The 24,740-nt window shown below is 38.8% G+C and overlaps 2 protein-coding genes and 1 pseudogene across 2 annotated transcripts; 1 reads left to right on the top strand and 2 right to left on the bottom strand.

The window, feature by feature from the left end:
* Positions 1-202: 202 nt before the first annotated feature.
* On the top strand, positions 203-3,356 carry LOC123920165 (annotated as a pseudogene).
* Positions 3,357-4,401: 1,045 nt separating this feature from the next.
* LOC123920164 (uncharacterized protein At5g65660-like) lies at positions 4,402-6,204 on the bottom strand. Its single transcript, XM_045972356.1, has 2 exons — positions 5,883-6,204; positions 4,402-5,087 (listed from the first exon to the last, which is right to left on the bottom strand). Exons 1-2 carry the CDS (start codon positions 6,105-6,107, stop codon positions 4,920-4,922), a joined length of 393 nt encoding a protein of 130 aa, XP_045828312.1. The 5' UTR covers positions 6,108-6,204; the 3' UTR covers positions 4,402-4,919.
* Positions 6,205-22,750: 16,546 nt separating this feature from the next.
* Positions 22,751-24,090, bottom strand: LOC123920163. Its single transcript, XM_045972355.1, has 3 exons — positions 23,859-24,090; positions 23,610-23,740; positions 22,751-22,867 (listed from the first exon to the last, which is right to left on the bottom strand). Exons 1-3 carry the CDS (start codon positions 24,028-24,030, stop codon positions 22,808-22,810), a joined length of 363 nt encoding a protein of 120 aa, XP_045828311.1. The 5' UTR covers positions 24,031-24,090; the 3' UTR covers positions 22,751-22,807.
* Between the last annotated feature and the right edge of the window lie 650 nt (positions 24,091-24,740).

Raw genomic sequence — 24,740 nt, 5'->3', positions numbered from 1 at the left:
GCACTCGAGCATGTTTTGTGATCAAATCAAGTTAGTTATATGAAAATCAAATCATGATTTGTGTACAAGTGTCATCTAAAGAAAAATGTCTAATAAAAAAATTTGTCAGAGAAACCGACCTAATTTCTCTCCTTTAAATGCTTACCTATGAATATAGCCTATAGGGCTATATATACACTATTTTAAACCTCAAAAATCCTCACACTCACGACTTTTACTTACATGATCGTCAAAGTGTTTACAAATACATCATTTCATATGAACCAAGCCCAATCACAAAGCCAAACCACACTCTTCTTCCATAGTCTTGTTCTGAAAACAGAATGTCAAAATTGCGTCAGAAAAAGAAAAACAGAATGTTACAATCGGAGGATAGAATCAGCGACTTCTCAGATGAAATATTACTCCATATTCTCTCCTTTCTCCCAACCAAAGATGCTTTCATTACCAGCTTTCTTTCAAAGCGTTGGAACCCACTTTCTCACTCACTCACTCACCAATCTCTCTTTCGACTATCAAACAATCCCAAACAACAACGACGCATTCAATCGATTCACTCTTTTTATAGATAAACTCATGCTCTCTCCTCGTGTGCCCAATCAATCTCTCAAATCGTTTCACCTCAAATGTCAATTTGTTCCAACTCCTTGTCAAAGCCTTCACACATGGCTAGAAGCCGCAAAACGACGTCGTATCCAACAATTTCATCTCTTCCTTCCTTAATAATGATTCTATAAATCCCACAATTTTTACCTCTCATACTCTAGTTGTTCTCAAACTTAATATACTACGAGTTGAAGCTGAAAATTTATGTGTTGATCTTCCCTCGCTCAAAACCCTAGAATTGATGCATGTTTGTTTTCAATCTCAGAATGATATCAAAAAGCTTCTTAATGCTTCTCCTAATCTTCAAGATTTGCATACTTCTCATCCAATTTATGTAAGACCTGAAAAGGAAAAGTTTACATCGTTGATTTTGTCCAAATTGGTTAGAGCTGATATCAATTCAACTGATATTCCGTTTGAACCAATTTCTAATGTCCAGTTTTTACGCCTACATAGGGCACAAGATCCTTCTTTGCATAGGAATATGGATGACTTCTTCAAAAGAATTCCTGTGTTTCAAAACTTAATTCATGTTGAACTATTCTTTGCTGCCTTCTTTCATGGTTGGGATGGCATTGTAGACTTTCTCCAACATTGTCCTAAGCTTCAAATTCTTCACATTACCAAGGTTTGTGGAATAGTTGCTTTTATTCGGGGGGGGGGGGGGGGGGGGGGGGTCAGTTTTGGTATCAAGTGGTTCTTGTCCCCTCTTGATGGCAGTTGTGGTAGTTGCTTTTTTTTTTTTTGCTTGTTATTTGTATATATTTTAACAATGTTATTTTTGATCACTGACAGTGGACTTCCAGCTTATCCAAGGATTGGGACTGCCCAATTTGGAGTCTTGAATGCGTTTCGTCACACCTTAGATCATGTACTATCAATCGTTTTGATGGATCCAAAAATGATCTTCGATTTGCAACATATATATTGCAGAATGCCAGTCGTTTAGAAGTGATGACAATCTATGTTAGTGTTACTGCTAGGTCCTCAAACGGAACACAAAAGGATCAAATTATGGAAGAATTATCCACCTGTCCAAGGCTGTCTCCGGGATGTAAACTTTCACTTCAATTTCATTAGTTTCTATTTGAATAATATGCGACCATTGAATTTGATAGTTTGATAGTCTTTAGTAGTATGTTTTAAAGCTAGCGTTGACTACCATTGTGGTTCAATAATTATTTTGTTTGGATTCTTTTAATTTGTTGTCCTCTATTGCATTGAAAATGAGAATTGTTCCAAGTCCCATTTTTGTCAGAATCCTGTGAATTCAAATTATGAAACAATTTCTAAGATTAATATAATGCTTTAATTTGATATTGATTAAGTTGGCCTTCTTGTCTTTGGAGTGAGTAAATTGAGGTATTTTAGTAGTTTGTTATATGGTTGTTCTTATATTTACTTTAAGTGGTTGTTTCTGACACACTTAGTAATAAATGATATTGCATATATAATATGTCTGAACTTCAAAGATTGTTGATTGTACTTAACTTGACTTCTTGTTACTGAATATGTTGGCATAAAGGAGCTTGTAATATTTCAATTGTTATCACACATATTGCTGCCACTATTATTCTTTCTTTACAATTGGCATAAAGGAGCTTGTAATATTTCATCCATTACTATTGTATGTGATTTTGTTGTTGTGCTTTCGCTCATTTTCAAACTACTACTTCCCTCCATTTGTTTGGCATATAGAGTTGGCAAAGGAAAAAAAAATTAAACAAGTTTTCCTTCTTGATTTTCAAGAATCCACATATTTTGCTGGTTAATTGATTGATTCATGGAGTGCTACCATCAGATTAGGACAGTAGGTGTTGTTGGAGACCGGATGATGGGGGGGGGGGGGGGAGTTTACGGTGAGATGCACCTACTTGTTACTTGATAATCTATTGTTGCCACCACCGGAGAGGTTGGCTGTGGAGTTGTGGGTGTTTGAAAATATAAGGAAGAGTCAGACACCGTCAAAAGTGTGTTTTTCCTACTTGATAGAACTCCAACGAAGACTAACCGGTCACGGAGGGGAGTTTTACAACAATCATAATCAACAGATTGTCAATTGTGTGGTTTGGCGGCGGAAAATTTAATCCACCTAATTTTACACTATGATTTTGGAGCAGCAGTCTGGTATGCTATTGCTTGTTGGCTCGGCTTGACCCTAATCATTCGACCCAACCTTTTCATTTCTTTCACTGCTTTAATTGGTTCAGGAATGAGCAAATAGGTGAAACACGGATTGATGATCATCTAGTGTGCTGTTTTGTGGTCAAATTGGAAGCTGAGGAATGGCCAGTTTCTTAACAACAAGTGGAGGCTGGTGAAGAGGCAGTGGATAATATAAAGGTACTAGCATTGCAGTGGTAGCGGTTCTTGGGAAGGCTTGCAAAGAATCCTTGTATTTTCTACAAATGGTGTTGGAATCCAATGAGTTGTCTTGAGAGGTGAATTGTTTTTTCAGATAGACTCCATTGGCTGCTACACCTTGGAGTTGAGCTCTCTGTTTCGGGTCTGCTGGTTTTTTGTCTTATTGTTTTTACCTTTCAAGCATGTATTTGGCCTTATGTCTTTGGTGTGTTTTGGATTTCTTTTTGGATTGTGTTGTGGCACATGTTATAATAGCTGCCTCTGATTGATTTTGCTACTACATTGGTAGTTTTGTGATTTAATACTTCTTTAAAGAAGTATTCAAATTTGAATATATTCTTTTGGATAGTTTTATGATGTGTTCACATTTTTAGATCTTGTTCATCAAGGTGCCAACCAATTTGTGTCGTGTTTAACTAAAAAGAGCTTACAAAAGTGTGTTTTTGATGCATAAGAAAATTATGATTCATATTTTGGCATATAGTATTTTGTATTCGAATGATTTGCAGGTCATTTCGTCTTAGGCTTATGCTATTTAACTAGTAATGTGGTAGACATTATACAGTTTAGTTGTGATAGAGCTAACAAGACTTTTCAATTCCTATGACCATTTTGATACTTGATTCTGAAACTGAAAAACTGGACAGGTTAGTTTTGATTGATATTTGTTCTATCGTTGACGGGGAGAGGGGGGATAATTGGTTTATGAGCTGCATGTACGGTTTCCTTGAAGATCACAATAAGAGGAAAACACGCGACCTGAGACAACAACTATCAAGTCAGGTCGGAAAAAAATGGTAATGTTTAGGAGATTTAAATGATATCCTTAGTTCAAGAGGAAAAAATAGGAGGAACGACAAGAAGCCTAACTCAAATTGGGATTGGGAGGCAAGTGGTGGAAGCTTGTGGTCTACGGGACATGGGGTTTGATGGTTAACCCTACATTATCCGCCATTCACATTCATCATATGTACAAATAAAAGAAAAAGTAACGATTTTTTTTTTTTTTGCGTAAAAGAAAAAGTAACGAATTTTTTAAGGGTGAAAAACCCAAGAATGCGGGGCAGGAGGGGAGTAGAATTGTGTTTTGGGTTTTTAAATCATTTCCTAGACTCAATTAAACTAAGTCAGTTTTGTAAAGATGAGTTAGGTTCAAACCAAAATTATAAAATGGTATCAAAGTCTTCTCGAAGATTCGTTAAGCCACCTGATATCACGTTTTCTATATCAAGTCGCCCACCATTTAAATTCATGAACCAAACCCAATAGTACTGGACGCGGTGAGGTGTGTTACGAGTCCCACATCGGATGTGAGATGAGTTTAAAAGTAGAGCCAATAGTGTTGGCCGCTTTTATAGGAATGAGTTAAATCCAACTCAAAATTATACGAGTTACCGGAAGAAAAATCAAAAGGACATTTCGAATTCAAAAGATTTGAAACACAAATTATATTACAATGCTGTGGAATGATACATTCAGATAGTGGCATCAATCTTTGTTTCTTACACTTAAAAGGAGCATATAGAAGTTTTCTTCAAGTTGGAAAAGAGACACAAACAAATAATAAATTACATCAGGATGGTTAATATTCAATTTCAACCATTTTCTTCCCATTCTGACCAAAAATAAAATGGGAGTCCTGATTTCTTTTATTTTCAAGCACCTTCATTGAGCTTGTTAGATAATATCACTTAGCACAAATTGAGAAGGTGCGTGAAATGTGTATACATCTAAGGGATTCGGATTCGGCTCCTGTGAGCAGTTAATAAAGTGAGAAAATCAATGATTGATATTTTTACGACACATGATTTTATTATGCACGTGCGTACAATATCAATCATTGATTAACAATTGATCTTAGTCACTTTATAAACTGAATTGCTCGTTTTAGAGGAATATGATCTAATACATGTCTAACCTACCCTGAAAAAGCAAAATTCAACATCTTTTTAACATGGATTGTCACTTGAAAAATCATTTGTTTCTTCCTTGTGGACATGGATTGTGATACTTTCATCTGTTGGAAGCTTACATGGACATGCCATGGCTATGAATTTTGGGATCTCATCTCCTGGCATCAACACAGGCAAGCTCTCAGCATAGCTCTGCTTCATCATCTAAAAAAAACAATACAAACCAGTTTCAATAATCTTTCCTGGAAGTATATATATATATATATATATATATATATATATATATATATATATATATATATATATTATTGTGAAAAAAAAATAAACCTGTCACTTTTATTCTGTAAAATTTTGTTATGATGATTAAATTTTATCAATTTAATTGTAAATCAAGTTTAAAAACATTATTCCCTAGTGTTGAAATACATGTATTATAAAATTACTTTGCACAATAAAAAGTAACTTCGATTAAAAATAAAATTTCAAAGAGATTTTTACATCATTTATTATATTTCTTCATTCATACAAGTGTAAGATAGTTTATAAGATAAGGGTATAATTGACAAAAAGAATGGAAGGAGCATATAATTTGAAAATTAATTAATTCAAGTTTCAAACATACAAAACAAGTTTTTAAACAAAAATAAATTGTGTTGTGTTAGCGCAATCCATATAAAATATAAAGTTTTTAAAAAATAAAATAAAACAAACTCCAAAAATAAAATTATGTGATTTACTAAAAACTTTTTTTTGTTCACCACCAGCAACAGTTATCAGGCTCATTGAACCGTCTAATTTGGTTTGGGGGTCAGTTCTGTCATCAAGTCGTTTCAGCCCCCTCCCGATCGCAGTTGCGGGGATCGAACCATAGTCCTTCCTACCAAATCCAGTGTCAATCACCACTAGACTAACTAACGATCGGTGATTTACTAAAAACTTAATACATAACACAACTTGTTTCTTAAACTCTTTAGTGTGTAAACAGGGGAGGATGATTACCACAAAAGGAAATGCTGGTTTCTGAGGAGAGGAAGTTAAATCAGCTTGTGTTTGAGCTTGAGAACTAATAACCTCAGAAGAATATGGAGACAAAAGTTTGAGCTTATTCCAATGTAATAAGCAACAAAATAAGACACAAATGAAGATTAAACAAGCAAAGAGGAGTGCTAAACCCAATGGAAGACCAATGGTTATTTTACTTGCTGCTGTGTCTTGAAGCTCCATTTCTCTAATTCTCTAATTCTCTCTAAAGACACTCTAGTTAGTTAGGTAGTGTTTGTTTTATTTGTCCTTAGGATTCACTTGAATTATGAATTATGGAATCATATAGTACTAGTATTTAAATAAGAAATGAATGAGGCAACTTTGCTTTATGATTGATTGTTTAGGTGAGAAATGGTGGGGTGTGCTTGTTAGTGGGTGGACCTTGTAGGGAGTGTGACATTTTTATTATTGAGGTTTATATGATATGAGGTTGTATACCTTATTAAGGCAATTCCTATTTTGTACGAAAAGTAAGAAAATGGTGTAGCATTTCTTTTTATTTTTTGGTACAAATGGTGTTGCATTTCTACCTAGGGAAATAGTTATTAATTGAAACTTTTTTTGACGGAAAGTTATATATTTTTATTTGACATGAGCTATATTACAGAAAATTTGGCAATGAAAATTAGCGATGAAAGTATTATGGAGTATATTATACTTACCGATGAAACATTTAATGCTATTTTTTCTATTATACGAGTAGGGACAGACCCAGACACAAATAATTGTTGGGGCTAAAAATTTTAGGCACTACTCGAAAAAATATTCATTGATAATTCAGTTGAACAACAAACAATATATGAGATTTACTAATACAACATGTATATCCAAAAAAAGAACAACAAATCAACGAACTATAAAATTTCTTTTAAAAAAAAACAAACATAAAAAAAAACCACAAAATTTCTATTCGAATAAGAAAAAGGTTGAATCATGCATATCACTATTGTTAGAGTCTTCACAAGATTCTACCTTGAACCAAAATATATAGAACACAAAATTATACTAGCATATAGTTTATTTTGATAAACTAATTCAATTAGTTTATAACTTATTAATTTTTATTTCAATTTTACTCGTATTATCTTACTTCAAAACATTAAATATTAATTATGTCATTTTATATTTACTAGTTCCACACCCGTGCAATGCACAGGTGTTATGTAATATTTTATATTCTAATGTTGAAAAATTATTCGTATAAATTGTAACAATAAATATTATAAAATGAAAATTATAATAATAATAATAATATAAAAGTGATGTACTTATCACTTCCTCCAACCAATATATATACCTATATGTATAGAGAATGAGTACAAACCATCAAATTTGAATGAAATATGATAATGCTAATGGTTATTATATATTTCAATCTCATAACCTAACTTTTTGCATAACCTTCACTCTTCTCTAAAATTATAATGTAATTAAGTCAATAATGTATACACTCTTCGTATTTTTTTTTTTTGTGACTAAATTATAAACTCTTTGTTGTTTCTATGAAAACGGTTGACATTTAAATGGGATAAATGTTGAAAGAGAATCCAACTATGTTCATCTTCATTGTCACTAAGAAATGTTATAATAATGTAGAAGAGTGTAACATCTTGTGACATCAATTTTTGGATAATTGGAGAGGTAGAATTCAATAATAATGTAGAAAATTGTAACATCTTGTGACATCAATTTTTGGATAATTGGAGAATCATAATTCTTTATTATTTATTATGAGATTGATATAATATAAAAAAAAATAGAGATGAGAATGATATAATATAAGGAAGTGATGTGAAAAAAAAAAAGAGATGAAAATGATATAATATAAGAAAGTGATGTGGCATTATTGTGTGATTTAATTGGATGTAAATGGGTGATGTGGATTAGGGTTAAGATGGATAGTAGGAGAACTATCTAGGAATTATATATATAGATATTTTAGTTGAATTGGTAATTTTACCCAGTACTACAAACTCAATTACTTATTTACCTTTTTTTTGCCAAACAAAGTTAAAGTTAACAGTTATAAAATTAAACTATATATAGCTTAAAATAATACTTTACATATAATGAAAGATTTGAAATCATCAATAATAGACTAGAAACTAATATTTGCACTGATACTTAAACTAATATATGTACAAGGGACTTACAGTCATCAATAATAAACTCTAAATTAATATTTACATTAATATTTGTACGAATATATATACAAAATGACCTAAAATTATTTATAAAATATTTATTTATTGTTTTTAGAAAAAAAATCGGGTTGGGCTGGTGTGGCTAGCCACACCAAGCCTGTATACGAGTACCATTAACTATTTATTGCTCTTTCTTATTTTAATTCTTTATTTTATTTTTCTCGTATTATTAATGAAAGACAATTTTGTAAAATAACTCATAATTTCTTTTTTCTGTATAATATTAATTTCCGCAGCTTAAGTAGCATGCTAGTTACAATATCAGTTAGAACCAATATAATTATTATTCATTTTTAGAATATTATCAAGCATCTACTTTTGGATGATTCCCTTTATTATTTTATGTGTACTATAGTTTCTTAATGTAGTGGACAAAGTTGCCTTAATGTTGAAGTTTAATAAAGAGAATATGGACAAAAGAATATCAAAGAGAATTAAGTTTGCCTCTAAAATGGGATACTCACGGTCAAAAATAGATCCAGTCCACTTCTTAAAGAAAAGTTATAAAGATGAGATGTTGTTTTGTTATATATCAATGTCGTGGAAAAGCTTTGCGTTTCCTTTTCTGTTATTGATATTTTCTACAAATGTTTTTCTTAGGGAGGTCAATTAGAGTCATAACGTAAAAAATATCAATAACAAATAAGATTAGAATCTGCATTATGGATACAGAAGGAAGGTAATATAATTATCCGCTTGATCTTAACTGTTGATCAGAACAGGTGGAAGGCCAGCTGGAAGTCCGTTGAGCAGGTGGTAGGCAGCAGGTCCGAGCAGATGATCCACGGAGGGGGGGTTGTACCTGCAGGTGCTCCGATGCCTAAGTCAGTAAGGGTAGAGAGCAAAAGAGATACTAGAGAGAAGTTAGAGAGAGAGTAATTGCAATAATGAATAGTGTCTACCTTGCTCTCCCATGAGGGAGAGTATTTATAGCCCCCAGCTCTGGGCCAAAGGTCCTCTTAGTGGGCTGGACTAGCCAAGGCCCATTAAGAGGGACTGCCAAGATATTACCCTTAGATAGTGGGTAGAGTAGTAATTTTACCCTATCTTGGTGGAGAGGTTGTGCCATGCTGACATGGAGGTGGTTGGGCAAGCCGTGTGGACTTTGTGAGGGTCTAGGTGGACTAGCATTAGTCTAGTCCAGAACAGGAGCCCCCCAAGTCGTTGCTCCTAGGCATAGGAGTGATGACTTTAGATGTGTGCCCAAGTGCAAAAGGAAATTTCCTTGCAACCTCTCTTGAACAAATGTGGACGAGGAACTTGCTCGTCAAGGCCTTGCTCATAGCAAGTATCTGCAATGTTTTGCTCGAATCGATTTTTCGAGGATGTGATTTTCAAGAAATAATCTTTACTTGTTGGTATGTTGCTCGTTGCTATGACGAGGAAGTTAGCAACGAGGGGGTTTTATTGCTCGTTACTGTGACGAGGAGGTTAGTAACGAGGAGGCTTTATTGCTGGGAATGCGAAAGGGCGCATTTACTGCTTTGATTTTTACGAGGGAGTGTAAGGACCATTGGATCAAAGCGTCTCTTCACTTTCCTGGCTTGATCTATATAATAGAGGAGAGTGAATTTCATTTTTACTTTTCACTCTCTCTCTTCAATTGTGAATCTCTCTGAAGTTTCAACTTACTAGTCAAATCGTTCTTCAGATTTTCTTCATATTCAAGGTAATTCTTCTAAATTTCGTTATTTAGATCTATTTTTTGTTGTTCCTGCCCAGCTTTGGGCGTTTTTACATGAAGAATGTATGAATTTATGAACATTAGGATGAATGTGCCGGGCACCTTCTGAACTTGGTACCGGGGAGCTTTCCTCCCCTTTGAAACTCTAGGTTAGATAACTAGTGACGGGGAGCCTATCTCCCCGTTTCAAACTTTAGATAGTTTATTTAAGTGACGGGGAGCCTATCTCCCCGTTTCAAACTTTAGATAGTTTGAATATGCCGGAGAGCTTGTCTCCCCTTTTTTAACTTAGAACATTTTTTGATGAAAATTTATTGCTTAAATTTCATGCCGGGGAGCTTACCTCCCCGTCCTTAATTTAAGAATTCTCATGAATTTTGTTGTTTAAATTTCATGCCGGGGAGCTTACCTCCCCGTCTTTAACTTAGAAGCTTTGAGGAAATTTCGTTGTACAGCCTTAGTGCCGGGGAGCCTACCTCCCCATTTTTGCCTGGCTTACCCTCCTCGGTTTGATTTTGATTGCCATTTGAAAAGGGCTTTGGTCGGGGACAGCGTCCTCGTCCTATCTTGCGCCCTTTCACTTGAATTGCGGTGAAAGGGTGGATTTGGTCATCGAATTCACTTTGTTTTTACTGCATTTCAGGTTTTAAAATGTCAGAATCCGAGGAGGTTGTGGAAGCGCAGGGTGCAGAGAAGTATATGTTGGTCGACTGTATAACCGATCCTGCACTGGATTGGGTTGCTCCAGAACCCCGGGGAATAGCTTCGGCGCTTACTCCCAAGGATCCTAGGTTATATACCACTGTCGAGCAGCGGAGGGCAAACGAGCCCCAACAGTGGTCGACTCGTCTACCCGGGGAGGATGAACGGGTGTGTTCGTCTTTTGACGGGCACGATTTTGCTATGTACGAGTTCGTTTTTAAGGAGATGGGGCTTAGACTGTCGTTCAGCCCTTTTGCGGTCAGTGTACTCAAAGCCTTGCAGGTGGCTCCGTCGCAGCTGCACCCTAACTCCTGGTCATTTATAATGGGGTTCGAGCGTCTCTGCGTGTACAAAGGTGTTCGTCCCAGCCTTCCCCTCTTCTTTAGGATCTTTAAAATTCAGCGCAAGCCGACGAAGGAAGTAGGACGAGCACCTCGTCAAAATTGGGTTTCGTTGAAGCATCACGAGGATGTTAAACTCTTTAAGATGTTTGTGGATTCCGTTAAGGATTTCAAGGAGAGGTACTATGTCGTCCGGCCAGAGTCTCCATCTGCCCGGGAGAGTTTAATGGAGCTGGAGGAAGATAGGGACGAGCAAGGTGTTGCTCGTAAGGATGCCAGCGGGCAAGTTATAGTTCGGGCAGTTCCTAAGTTCCCGTTAAGCTGGTCGTACACCCACTTCCAGAAGGAGCCTAAAGAATATACAACCGGGGACGCAGATTTGTCTCCCGAGGACATGGCTGCCTTCGAGAGTTTGAAGGCCTTTGTGGCCGGTTTTACTCCCGGGGTCTGGACGACTCGTAAGGGAGTTACAATAAGAGATGAACACGGGGAGCCTAAGGCCTCTCCTCGTTTTATTAATACTAGGACCCTCCTTAAGTGCAAAAATGCCGGGGAGGTTAAACTGTGCTTGGGTATTGATTCCTTTCTTTTTAACTTAGAAAAATTTATGTTATTGTTGTGTGTATTCCTCGTCCTTTACTAACATGCTCGTCATTTATTTGCAGACGAAATGGAAACTATTGCCGAGCGCATGTTGAAGGCCAAGCAGGATGAGAAGGCGAGCAGGTCTGGCCGAGGAAAAAAAAAAGAAGATTGTTGCCAGAGCTTCCCAGGAAGTGAGGCCGGGGACCCCCTCCGTGCAGGTTATTGGGACCTCGGTTGGTGGTTCGGGCACCCCTACCTCAGCTCCCCGGCCTCCTCCAGCGAAGAGGACAAGAGAAGAAGATCCCCCGGTTGAGGAGGCGGGCATGGGTGCATGCAGCAAGTTTCCAGTTCCCCGGTGCTATACGGTGGAAAATTTTTTTGAAAAATATCCTCCTGAAGTCTTTGATACCGAGCGGTCAGCAATTCTTGACCAGGAACCAGAGGTCCGTAGGCAGCAGCATGCTCGTGACATGGCTGCTATGGTGCGAATGGTCTCGAGCTCCCTTGTCCTTGGTGACGATCGGGAATCTTTACTCGAGCAGCTGAACAATGCCCGGGCCAGGCACGAGCGGGACAAAAGTCGGATCAACCAGCTCAAAATTGATCTGGATGACCTTAAGGAGAAGCAAAAACGCTGGGGTGACCAGCTGGATGAGCACCGTAAAAGGAGAGAGGAGTTGGAAGCTGCTCGGGCTGAGATTGAAAGGCTCACTGCTGCTATGGCGCCGGGCGAGAACGAGCACAAGGCTGCCGAGGGGTTGACCACCCGAACAGACTTGGTCAAGGTGATTGCTCAGCTGTCCCATGACTTTGTAGAGGGCACTGAGTACACCTTTGAGAATGCCGTGCAGCAAATCAAGTGCCTTAATCCTGACGTGGAGTTGGTGACCCGGGGAATGCATGTGAACGGGCAGGTCAAGGATGGCCAGATTGTTATCCCGGCTGGCCTGGCCGACTCTGATGAAGAAGAGGAAGATGCTGAGGTGGTGTTCGAGGAGGGTCATGAAGGCGAACAGGGTGACGGGCACGAGCAGGAAGATAGATGCGAGGAGTAGATGTCCCCATCCTTCTTATTGTAATTTATTTTGTCTCTTTGAATTTCTGGGGCCTTTGAGCCATGATTTGTAACTTTGGAACAAGTGGGCTTTTGTCCCCGTTTGATTTTTATGACAATTCCGGGCAGGTGCCCGTTTTATTTATCTATGCTTGTTTACATTTTCTGCTCGCCTCGAAAATTTTACGAAATTTTGTTGTTTTAAAATTTCAACCGGGGAGCCTCCCCGTCTAATAACTTAGAAAATTTTTGATGAAATTTTGTTGTTTAAAATTTCAACCGGGGAGGTCTGGTCCCTACTTTTAACTTAGCCAAATTTTATGCTAATTTCTTGCTCAAAATCTGAGTCGGGGAGCTTGTCTCCATTTTAAACTTAACGAAATTTTGCTGTTAAAACTTTCGTGCCGGGGAGCTTACCTCCCCGTTATTGAGGTGCTCGTCTGGGCATGCTGATATGCTTATTCGAGCAAGTTGGTGTGCTAAGTTTTGCCTGTTTATTTTTATGCCTGTTTTGTATGCTTATCATATTTTTGCATGTAAAAATGCTGCGCTCGTTGTTACTTTGCCGGGGAGGTTTCCCCTGCTTGATACTGAGCATGTTTTATTGAGGGTAGTCTCCTCTGTTTTGACTTAAACAGTTTAGGGAACTGTATAAGCACTTAGAGTTGTTTCTAAGTTACGCGAATACGAGCACGCTAGTGTACCTTTCTTCGCAACCTGAACCTCCCATCGCGAGCTGGGTGCTAGGTCGTGGCGCTGGGACGATGGGCTCGTTTCGAGAGTTATCCTCGTCTAGCAGGAGTTCTATTTCCCTTATGGTGAATTAGTTCCCCTGCTATGGTTTTAGATGAGCACGTGTGCCATGGTGCCCTCCGTTGTTTAAGGTGCTCGATTCATTGTGTTCTGAAGTGCGAGCAGCCTTTTTTGGTGTGGCAATAACTTAGCTGTAATATTGTTTCAATTTCTGGGCATTCCAAGGTCGAGGAAGTTTCTTTCCTCGAAGGTCCTCGAGATAGTATGCACCATTTTCTGTTTTGTCAATGACGCGGTATGGTCCTTCCCAATTGGGTGCAAGTTTGCCATCCTGGGAGTCTGCATTGCGTCTTAGGACGAGGCTGCCCACCTCGAATTCTCTTTTGATGACTTTGGTGTCATGACGGGCATCTATTTTCTGCTTCAGGGTGGCCTCTTTTAAGGAAGCTCCCGTTCGAATTTCTTCGACGAGGTCAAGCTCCTCTCGAAGTGCTTCGTCATTTTGCTCCTCGTCTAGAGGTTGCTCAGTCCGACGAGATGGTTCCCCAATCTCTACGGGGATAACTGCCTCCGTTCCATATACCATTCGGAAGGGGGTCTCTCCGGTTGTGGAGTGTGGGGTTGTTCGATAGGCCCAGAGTACATTGTCAAGCTCTTCAACCCATTTCTTTTTGTTTTGGTCGAGTCTTCTTCGTAACCCTCTCAGGATTACTCTGTTGGCTGCTTCAGCTTGCCCGTTGGTTTGGGGGTGCTCGACCGATGTGAAGTGTTGCTTGGTGCCCAGGGCAACAAGGAATGCTTGAAAATCTTTGTCTGTAAATTGTGTTCCGTTGTCTGTGACTACCACCTGTGGTATTCCGAATCTAGCTAGCACATTTCTTTTGAAGAAGCGCAGGATTCTGAGTGATGTGATGTCGGAGAGGGGTTTGGCTTCTACCCACTTTGTGAAGTAGTCTACTGCTACTATTAGGTAGCGATTTTGATAAAGTCCTTTGGTAAAAGGACCAAGTAAGTCCATGCCCCACCAGGCGAAGGGCCAGGGGGAAGACAAAGATTTTAGTTCTCGAGGGGGAGCTAAGTGCATATCCCCATGCCTTTGGCATTTGTCACATTTTTTTACGTGGTCTTTGGCGTCCTGTTGCATAGTAGGCCAATAGTACCCTGCTCGTAGAGCTTTCCTGGCAAGTGACCTTCCTCCTAGGTGTTGGGCGTTAATGCCCTCGTGGACTTCGCGCAGGATGTAATCTGCTGTGTCCTCGTCCACACATTTTAGGAGAGGAATGGAAAATCCTCTCCTGTATAATTTTCCATCAAGGATGACATAGGTGCAGGCTCTTCGTCTGACTATAGCTGCTTGTTTCTGGTCGTCAGGGAGAGTTCCGTGCTCGAGGAAGTTGTATACTGGAGTCATCCAACAGTCTTTGTCGCCAATGACGTTTATGTCCACAACCTTGCTTGGTTTTTCTATGCTTGGACGAGGGAGTATCTCTTGGATGACAGATTTGTTTCCGCCCTTCCTTTTTGTGCTTGCCAGCTTGGACAGGATATCTGCCCTTTTGTTATGCTCGCGGCGAACATGTAATATTTCAACAGAGTTGAACTTGGTGATCTTTTCCTTTACTAACACTAGATATTCAGAGAGGTTATCATTCTTGGTCTGGTACTCTCCTAGTACCTGTGAGGCGACCAGTTGCGAATCTGTGTAGATTTTTATCTCCTTGGCTTGTACGTCCTCGGCCAAACGTAGTCCAGCGAGGAATGCTTCGTATTCTGCTTGGTTGTTTGAAGTTGGGAAGGATAGTGCTAGGGACACCTCGATTAGTAAGCCATTCTCATTTTCAAGAATGATGCCTGCACCTGCTCCTGTGGCGCTTGATGCTCCGTCCACAAAGATTGTCCATTTATCTGCTCCGTCCACCGTAGGAGAGGAGCTCGTCATCTCTGCGACGAAGTCAGCTAGGACTTGGGCTTTTAGAGCTTTTCTGCTTTCGTAACGAATGTCGAATTCTGAGAGTTCGAGGGACCATTTGAGCATCCTGCCCGCCATATCTGGTCGGCCAAGCAAAGACTTGATTGGTTGGTCTGTTCGGACCACAATTGTATGGGCAAAGAAATAATGTCTTAGTCTCCTCGCAGCATAAACTAGTGCAAGGGCTATTTTTTCAATTTGTTGGTACCTTAGTTCAGGACCCTGCAAGGCTTTACTCGTAAAGTATACTGGTTTCTGCCCTTCGTTTGTCTCACGAATAAGAGCTGCACTTACAGCCTCTGAGGCGACGGAAAGGTACAGGTATAATACCTCCTCGTCATTTGGTCGTGAGAGGACAGGTGGCTCTGATAATGCCTTTTTCAGATGTTGGAGAGCTTGCTCGCATTCATCTGTCCATTCGAAGACTGCTTCTTTCTTTAGTAGTTTGAAAAAGGGAAGTGCATGTTGTGCTGATTTGGATACAAATCTGGAAAGCGATGTTAGCATTCCATTAAGAGTTTGTATGGACTTCTTATCGCTCGGAGTGGGGAGCTCGGCAAAAGCTCTGCACTTGTCAGGGTTGGCTTCAATTCCTCGCTCGGTTAGGTAAAACCCCAGGAATTTTCCTGCTCGGACCCCGAAGGTGCACTTCTCTGGATTGAATCTCATGTTGTATTTCCTGGCCTGCTCGAACACCTTTCGAAGGTGCACGACATGGTCGAGTTCCTCGGGGGATTTTACGATCATGTCGTCCATGTATACCTCGAGCATGTCTCCTATTTGTCCTCGGAAGACTTTGTTCATCATTCGCTGGTATGTAGCTCCTGCATTTTTGAGACCGAAGGGCATTACGTTGTAGTAATAGTTGCCCGACTCGGTCATGAAAGCTGTTTTTTCTCTATCTGCTACTGCCATTGGAATTTGGTTATAACCTGAATAAGCATCCATAAAAGACAATAATTTAAAGCCAGAAGAATTATCAACAAGTCTATCAATGCAAGGTAAGGGATAAGAGTCTTTAGGGCAAGCCCTGTTAAGATCGGTATAGTCACAACACATCCTCCACTTTCCATTAGATTTTTTGACTAGTACAACGTTGGACAGCCAGGTTGTATACCTGGCCTCCGAAATGAAATTTGCCTCTAAGAGGTCTTTTACACATTTTTCTGCAGCCTCCGATTTCTCAGGAGACTGCCTACGCCTACGTTGTACAATGGGAAGTGCAGTAGGATCAATAGTCAGCTGGTGACAAGCTACGTTGGGGTCCAAGCCGGGCATCTCGGAAGCGTGCCAGGCGAACAGATCAGCATTTTCCTTCAAGCAGGCTTCAAGCTGCTTCCTAGCAAGTTCGGGGAGCCCAGTCCCAATCTTCACTGCCCTGCTCGGGTCTTCTCCGAAGGGCATCAGCTCGAACTCCCCGTCTGAAACTGGACGACGGTGCTCTTGGCTTGCCTCATCGTCTTCCTTCTTCTCTTTGCGGAGCTTCTTCTCATCCTTGTTTTCCTGTTTGGAAAAGCGGCTGTCGAGGTCGATGGAGCTGATTTCTGGCAAGGGCAGGGAAGTTGTTGCCTTGGACTTCTTGGACTCGGGGAGCTGCCCGATATATTCATTTCCTTTGGAGGAGGCATTGAAGATTCTCCTTGCAGCTTCAATGTCTCCATGCAGTGTCGCAACTTGGCCTTTATGAGTATAGTACTTCATCTTGAGGTGGGCAGTTGAAGGGACAGCCATTAAGTCAGCAATAGCTGTCCGGCCCAGGATGCACTGGTAGAGAGAAGGGCAGTCTACTACCAGGAATTTCACTTTGATAGTTTTTGAAGTTTCTTCAGAGCCAACGGTGACTAGCAGGTCTACATAGCCCCATGGCTTGGTTGTTGCTCCATTAAATCCGGAGAGATCAGATCCAAAATAAGGAGTGAGGTAGGTTTCATCTAGTTGCAGAGTCTTGAAAAGTTGGGAATACATGATATCACAGGAGCTTCCTTGGTCGACCAGTACCCTGCGGACGTCCATATTTGCCATGTCCACTCTGATGAGCAGGGGTATCTGGGAGTTTGCAGTTCCACCGGGCAGCTCTTCCATATAGAAGGCTAAGGGCTTTGATTGCCCTTTCGGTTTATCCAAAGTTGCATTCAGGTTGGAGGAGCCATCTATCAATTCTTCAAATTTTCTCTTGATGGATCCCACAGTCTGTTTGTCAAAACCTCCACCAGAGATAACCATAGCTTGGGCAAGTGCGTCCCATTTGTTCAGTGTGGGAGCAACATAGGTGTTGTCCAAGTAGTCAGGGACAAAGAAGTCTTCAGGTCTGGAGATGGCAAGGGCAACTGGCTTGTGCCCGGATCTTTCTGGTGCAGCTTCTTTAGTGTTGCTGGTCTCAGCAGCTTCTGCCCGAGGAGCGTTGCCCCTCTTCACGTATTGTTTGATTTGCCCATTTCTAATCAATATTTCAATGGCGTCCTTCAATTGGATGCAATCGTCAGTCAGATGGCCGTAGCCTTTGTGGTACTTGCAGTATTTGCTCTTGTCTTGGCCAGGCTTTGTGGGTTGTTGTCTTGGAAATTTAATTCCTGCTTTAGTGAACTCAGCTGAGTTGCACTCTTTCCAAATTTCTTCCCGAGTATTACTAAGGGGAGTATAGTTGCTGAAAGTGCTGGGAGGTCCACGGGGCTCTCTAGGCCTTTCGCCTCTTCGTCTTCCTCCTCCTCGGCTGGACTGTTCAGCATTTGAATGAGGAGCAGGCTGGTTGTTTCCTGCTCGCCCATAATGGGCAGCATCTGCAGCTTGTTGTTCCTCATATTGGATGTAGGCTTGAGATTTAAGGAGGAGGTCGCTAAAGGTGCGCGGTTTTTCAATTCCCACGGCTCTTGCAAAGTCACTGTTTGGCCTAAGGCCCCTTTGTAGCAGGTACTTCTTCATGTCATCAGTTGTTTCTACCTGGACGGCTTCTTTGTTGAACCTCTCTATGAAACTGCGGAGAGATTCATTATCAGCTTGGAAGATGGCGTCCAGGACTGCCTCAGTCTTTGGTTGCTTGCGGGAAGCAGTGAAGTGCCTGCAGAATTGGTCGGTCAGATCCATCCATGAGATAACGGAGCGAGGAGCTAGGCTGTGGTACCAGGCCATAGCTCCCTTTCTTAGTGTAGTTGGGAAGATTCTGCATCTAATTGCTCCGCTGACCCTTAAGAAGTTCAGGGTAGCATTGACTGATGCGATGTGTTCATCTGGGTCAGTAAGTCCATCATAAGCTGGGAGAGGAGGTGGTCGCTCACATCCCTTTGGAACGGGTGCTTGAAGGATGTCGTGAGATAAAGGGCAGCGGGGATCCCCCTCGTCGCTCTCTTGTGAGTTTAGGGGAGGTGAGTCCTCACGATTAGGAGTAGGGCTCCTGGAGAATTGGTCAGTGTGAAGGCTGCGGCTTACTGGCTGCCCTTGTTTGGTCATCAAGCTGAGTCCCTGGGGAGAATGATGACGAGGAGGTGTTCGGTCCACAATTTTTCCTTTTTTCACATTTGGAGAAGATATACCCTCGCGGGGAGGGGAGACATGGTCTCTTTTCTTGCCAGGTTGCTCAATCCTCTCGAGGGCAGGTCGTCGTTGTCTGACAGTTTCTTGACGAGGAGGGGATTGAGAAGTAGGAGTTCTCCTCGGGGGAGAGTTGTTCCTTGAGAATCGCTGATTCCTTTCCAAGCGATCGAGTCTCAGATTCTGCTCGTCCATTCGGCGATTCTGGCCTTGGAGAGCTTCGGTGGTTTGTTTCAGGGCAGCTATGAGTGTTGCTAGTTCAGCATTGGTAACTGAAGCAGCGGACAAGTCGGTCTCTGCTGATTTGCCCTGCTCGGATTGGGGACGCTTCCCTGCCTGCTTCTCAGTCAAGACGACCAAGTCGCCATCCTCAGAAGTCCAGGAAGTTTCCTGCCCGTCTCTAGGGTCTGACTCGGGGAGGGCCTGGAGGTCAGTGATGAGAGCAGGAGACAGGCGGGGAGAAGGTGGAGGAGCAGCGTCCTCAACGTCATTGTTGAAATGAGATGAACCGGCCATAACGAAGGAGTGATTGATTGGTTTTGTTCTTTAGTTTTCTTGTTCGAAATAAAGAAGGGGAGAACTCAGTTCCCCACAGTCGGCGCCACTGATCTTAACTGTTGATCAGAACAGGTGGAAGGCCAGCTGGAAGTCCGTTGAGCAGGTGGTAGGCAGCAGGTCCGAGCAGATGATCCACGGAGGGGGGGGTTGTACCTGCAGGTGCTCCGATGCCTAAGTCAGTAAGGGTAGAGAGCAAAAGAGATACTAGAGAGAAGTTAGAGAGAGAGAGTAATTGCAATAATGAATAGTGTCTACCTTGCTCTCCCATGAGGGAGAGTATTTATAGCCCCCAGCTCTGGGCCAAAGGTCCTCTTAGTGGGCTGGACTAGCCAAGGCCCATTAAGAGGGACTGCCAAGATATTACCCTTAGATAGTGGGTAGAGTAGTAATTTTACCCTATCTTGGTGGAGAGGTTGTGCCATGCTGACATGGAGGTGGTTGGGCAAGCCGTGTGGACTTTGTGAGGGTCTAGGTGGACTAGCATTAGTCTAGTCCAGAACACCGCTAAAATGAACAAAAGCGGGTAACTTGATATCTACCCTGTTTTATACCGACATAATATATATTTAGATTTTTTATATATGTTATTATTATATAAAAATATATGTTTGTCAATTTTAAAAAAGATAATACTATTAAAATATTGTAAAAACAATCTGAATATCATAACAAATATATGAATTTTAGCATGGTTAATGTAATTTTATTTATAATTTTTATAAGTAAAATTGTGAGTAATGAATGTGAATATGATACGAGTATAAGTATTTTTTTTTTAACTGCAACTACATGGATGAGTATTATAATATCATATATCCATTGTCATCTCTAGTACTACTCTGTTAATGTCTCTTACAACTATCTTACAAATTATTATTTTTTGGGAAATTATCTTACAAATTTTTTGTTAAGTAGAATTTTTCCCAATGAAATAAATAATTATAAAATCTTTTTGAAAAAAAGATTGTTACTAACGTTATAATATATGCAAACTACTATATTATGTATTTATTTATAACAATATATTTTATATTAATAATACTAATTTAATACTAGTTAGTCATACTTATAAGTTATATTATACAAATTAGTTATACTATCATTTTTTAAAATAAAAATAAAAATTCCAACGATTTGATAACTACAGTAACTAGTAATAGTAGGAGTTATACACGATCAAAAAAATTATTTTTAATATTTTCAAAAATGCATCATTTTTAACTAATTTTTCATCTTTTTTCATCACAATAATGTTTCATTTCAATAGTCTCATCTTCTTTTTTTTTGCCAATAAAATAAACTTCATTCTGTCATATGCTAAAATAACAACGATACATGAGATGTAAATAGTTAAATACTCACTAAAGATACATATAAAACTTTCATCCAACAATATATAGCATTAACAAACGTATGGATGACAATGGGTAGGGTATGGGTATGGTACTATAGTACACATCTCCATACCCGCAGTTTGAAAAATTACCCGTACTCATCCCCATACCCGTTACCCGCATTTTTACTAAAAATAAATCGATCAATTATAAAATATCATATCGTTTTAATATAATTAATTTTTTAAAAAATTTTTTAATGTTGACTCATGAAAATTATAAACAAAATTTTTACTAACCTCACGTTAAAGTTCATTTCTTTGTTGACATATTAACATTGTGTTTGTATTATGTTATAAATAAACATTTTTATTAAAAATGTGTATTAGTTTAATAGTGTTGTTTTTTTAAAAATTGATATACATATGTAATTATATAATAATATATATAAAATAAAGAAATATATGTTATGCGGGTATGAGACGGGGTGGGTACTAAGGTACTCGTACCCGCACCCATACCCGTTCATTTTTGCGGGTAATTACCCATACTCATAACCGTACCTAAAATGCGGGTTTTTACCCTACCCGTTATGGGTATTTTTTGCGGGTGTCCACTGGGTATGAGTCAAATTGTCATCCTTAAACAAACGATAAAATCTAAATCTTAACCATTGTGACTAAATTCTTCAACATATGACCAAAGGTATTTGTATGTGTTCGCACAAAAAATCGACTATATTTGGTCTCTAAGATGACCGATTCCGCCATATACTGACAAGATATTTGCAAGGTTGAGAGAAAATTGGCCTTAGTGATAGTCGCCATAAGCCTTTTACTCAAACTATAGTATCTATGCCTCTGAAATTGTATATCATTGTTTATACATGTAGTGAGTCAAAACTGATTTGCTACTTTATTTCAAACAAACTAAACACCGCACAAAAACGGGACAACCAAAAAACATCGCACAAAACAACTAACAAACCAACAACATCGCACTTAGGCGACAAAAACAGAAAATAATTATTTAAATATATGAAAATAACATTTATTTATTTAGATAAACTATGAGAAAAAACGAAGAGGGATGATTTCTGATATAAAAAACCCCAAAACCACCCCTCTCTAATGAGTGGCGAGTGAATGAATATAGATTTAAAAAATTAGAATATCGAATGTTTGTATAAAATTAACGGTTTTAAAATTGTCCAAACATCATTGTTCTTGAAAGTTGAATAGAGTGGGAGTCAATCAAACATCACAAAAAACTCGTACTCTTTTGTCTTTTGGGTTAGTTTTGTTTTTTCTTCTTAATAAAGGCAACAGAACTATGAAGGGCCAACCAGAATTGAGATTGCCGCATCATCTAGCATTTGTTTAGGTACAATGATTGGACCCTTTCATACAATTATTTTGGATATTGAAAACCTTCATATTTGCTAGTTGGGTTGAGTTGATATTCAATTGGACGGGAAAAATCACATTGTTTATTTTAAGCTAAATTGAACGGTTTGTCCCTTAATTAATTAATATTATAAATTTGGTCATTTAACTTTAATTTTATTTGTTATATTGATCATTTTCGTTAATTTTTCTAAATTTTTTTTTATGGATGTTATTGTTAGGTCTGCTAGTGAACCTTTCAAAAACTAATGATAAATATACTATCACTAGTGCAGAAAGGGGATTCCACTACTGGCCAAAGGCACTTTCCACTACTGGCCGTGGCCAGTAGTAAATGCTGGTGTCGTTGTAAGTCCACACTTTCCACGTCGGGTCTTTTAATACCCGTCGTGGTATCCTAATTTCTTCTGTAATTATTATTTAAAATTATGGGGATTCCACGTCGGTTTTTACAAATACCCGTAGTGGTATGTATGAGATTCCACGTCGGTTATATTGAATACCAGTAGTGGTATGTATGGTTTCAAATTTTTTTAATATAAATCATGGGGATTCCACTACGGGTATTTACACATATCCGTAGTGGTATGTATGGTTTTCCAGTTTTTTTTTTAAAGAATTGGGGAGACACTTTACCCTCAACTTTTAGTTGGTTCTTTAATTATGTTCCTTTATTATCACAAAAAATAAAAACAGCATTTGAACAAGTATCGTTTGAAGTGTATACCTGCTTCAAATAGGTTACAATGGGCACCATCAGGCCTATCAAAATAAGAGAACATTGGATCTGATCGAAATTGCGGAAACAGAAACCGGAAAAGAATCCTGCCATAAAAAATCATCATAGTAAGTAATGATAAGCAAAGAGGACGTTGGCACTTAATTATTTTTTAAGAATATACAAACAAATTATACTGCAATGAACTGATTTTTATTGAATGGAAAATTAGATCACAAATCGTAGAAGTTAGAGGATTATAATATAATTGCCAATAAATATTAGATTAGATATCCACAGAAGAAATAAAAGGGTTAATGAAGCAGTTAAATGGAAATAACATCAATACTCCTAAGTCCTAAACTATATTAACAATACAAGGATGCAGGTGCAATAAATTTTTACTGCTTATAAAATAACAGTCCTAAATCACAAACATAACATTTTGAGCAGATGCAGTAATTGATGCCAACACAATAAACACAAGCAGTGCACAGAATCTAAGGTTATTTATTAAGAAAAACACAATCCATAAAAGTATATTAAGCGGACAACATGCAGATCAACTCTTGCATATCAAAACTTGCATCAGACGGCACGACACACATGAATTCAAGCCAAAATTTCAATTTAAGACCAATAATGTCAACCATTAGCAATATTCTTGTCACCAACTACTACGTAATCTTTTCATACGTCATACTCCTGCCCCACAAATAATGAGGATCGAGTTGTCGTTCATATAAATCGTTATTTGCACTCATGTTGCATGCATGATAACACATAATAATGTACATATATACAGCCAATTCGTATTAATAAGATCCATGAAATGAAAGCGAGCCTTACCGTTTTTACTATTGAATCTGCACAACCATTGAATAAAAGACCGTTCTGCCTCGCAGTTGTATCTATATCAGATGACATTTGGTGTTCTTCATTGGCACGCTCCTCTGAAGATTCTTTATTTACAAAAAAACCTACATCCGACATGTGCAAATAATAAGTCCATTGCTTGCACAATATGAACATAAAAGACTTCTTAAAACGCAATTATAAGTGACTTTGCATTCAATATGATAAAGTATTAAAGCTTACCACCATTATGAGATATTTGGCTTGATATATCTAAATGTTCCATTTCATCGATAACTCCAACCATAGAACATGATCGTTTAGATATTTTATTCGATTTATGAGATACATGAGGATACCTCCCACCCTGTCTGCAAGTTGTAGCAGATTTAGCCACCATTTTAACGGGTAGCATCAAAGTTGGGCTTCTGAAGAATAGTCTAAGATCATTTCAACCTACTGCAGTCTGTGCTTTGCATCTAACCTGTAAGAAACAGAAACAAAATTCATGTCATACAAAACACATGTGCATAAAATGAAATGAAAAAGAAAAAAAATGGATCATACACAAATTATGCTAATAAGGAATCTGCTATATGAATCAATGAACTTGCCACAACTTCAATAGCAAGTATATGAATCTGCTATATAACTTAAAAAAATAAAATTGAATGGAGGGTGCTACTCACATAGTACAATCAAAATGTTAAATTCCCAATTGAACTGAATCAACAAATGTAAACAAAAGTAGGAGATGGTTGATGCATTAAACTTCCAAAACATTTGGTATAAACATTTCTTAAGCAGACACTTTCATCACTGCATATTTGTTCCTAGACTTCATGCACCTAAGTAAACAACATAGGTTATCAAATACATACAATAAGCCACTTCACACAGTAATGACTCATCAATGTCATCAAGTCTCACAAGATTCTCAGGATCAATATTAACATGTAATTGTATGCCTAAAAGAACACGCAATTCTATACCATCCACACATACCCTTCTTCACCATTGATTAATATATAAATTTCAACTTTTATCAAATTATAAGACAACAAAACCAGAGCAAAAATGCAGAAAATTGATTCCAAACATGCAAACTACTATATGTTCATAATT

Source organism: Trifolium pratense, linkage group LG4 (genome assembly GCF_020283565.1).
Source record: "Trifolium pratense cultivar HEN17-A07 linkage group LG4, ARS_RC_1.1, whole genome shotgun sequence".
In the NCBI taxonomy this organism is placed as follows: Eukaryota; Viridiplantae; Streptophyta; class Magnoliopsida; order Fabales; family Fabaceae; genus Trifolium; species Trifolium pratense.
The sequence above is the reverse complement of the archived record's forward strand: the minus strand, read 5'-3'. Positions and strand labels throughout refer to the sequence as shown.

Coding starts and splice junctions, on each gene's coding strand:
- LOC123920163 (XM_045972355.1), bottom strand. CDS start 24,030: ATGCTACCCGTTAAAATGGTGGCTAAATCTGCTACAACTTGCAGACAG. Junction 23,741..23,858: donor CCAAATATCTCATAATGGTG/GTAAGCTTTAAT, acceptor TGTCGGATGTAG/GTTTTTTTGTAAATAAAGAA. Junction 22,868..23,609: donor CAGATTCAATAGTAAAAACG/GTAAGGCTCGCT, acceptor TTTTTATGGCAG/GATTCTTTTCCGGTTTCTGT.
- LOC123920164 (XM_045972356.1), bottom strand. CDS start 6,107: ATGGAGCTTCAAGACACAGCAGCAAGTAAAATAACCATTGGTCTTCCA. Junction 5,088..5,882: donor AACCAGCATTTCCTTTTGTG/GTAATCATCCTC, acceptor TGTTTTTTTTAG/ATGATGAAGCAGAGCTATGC.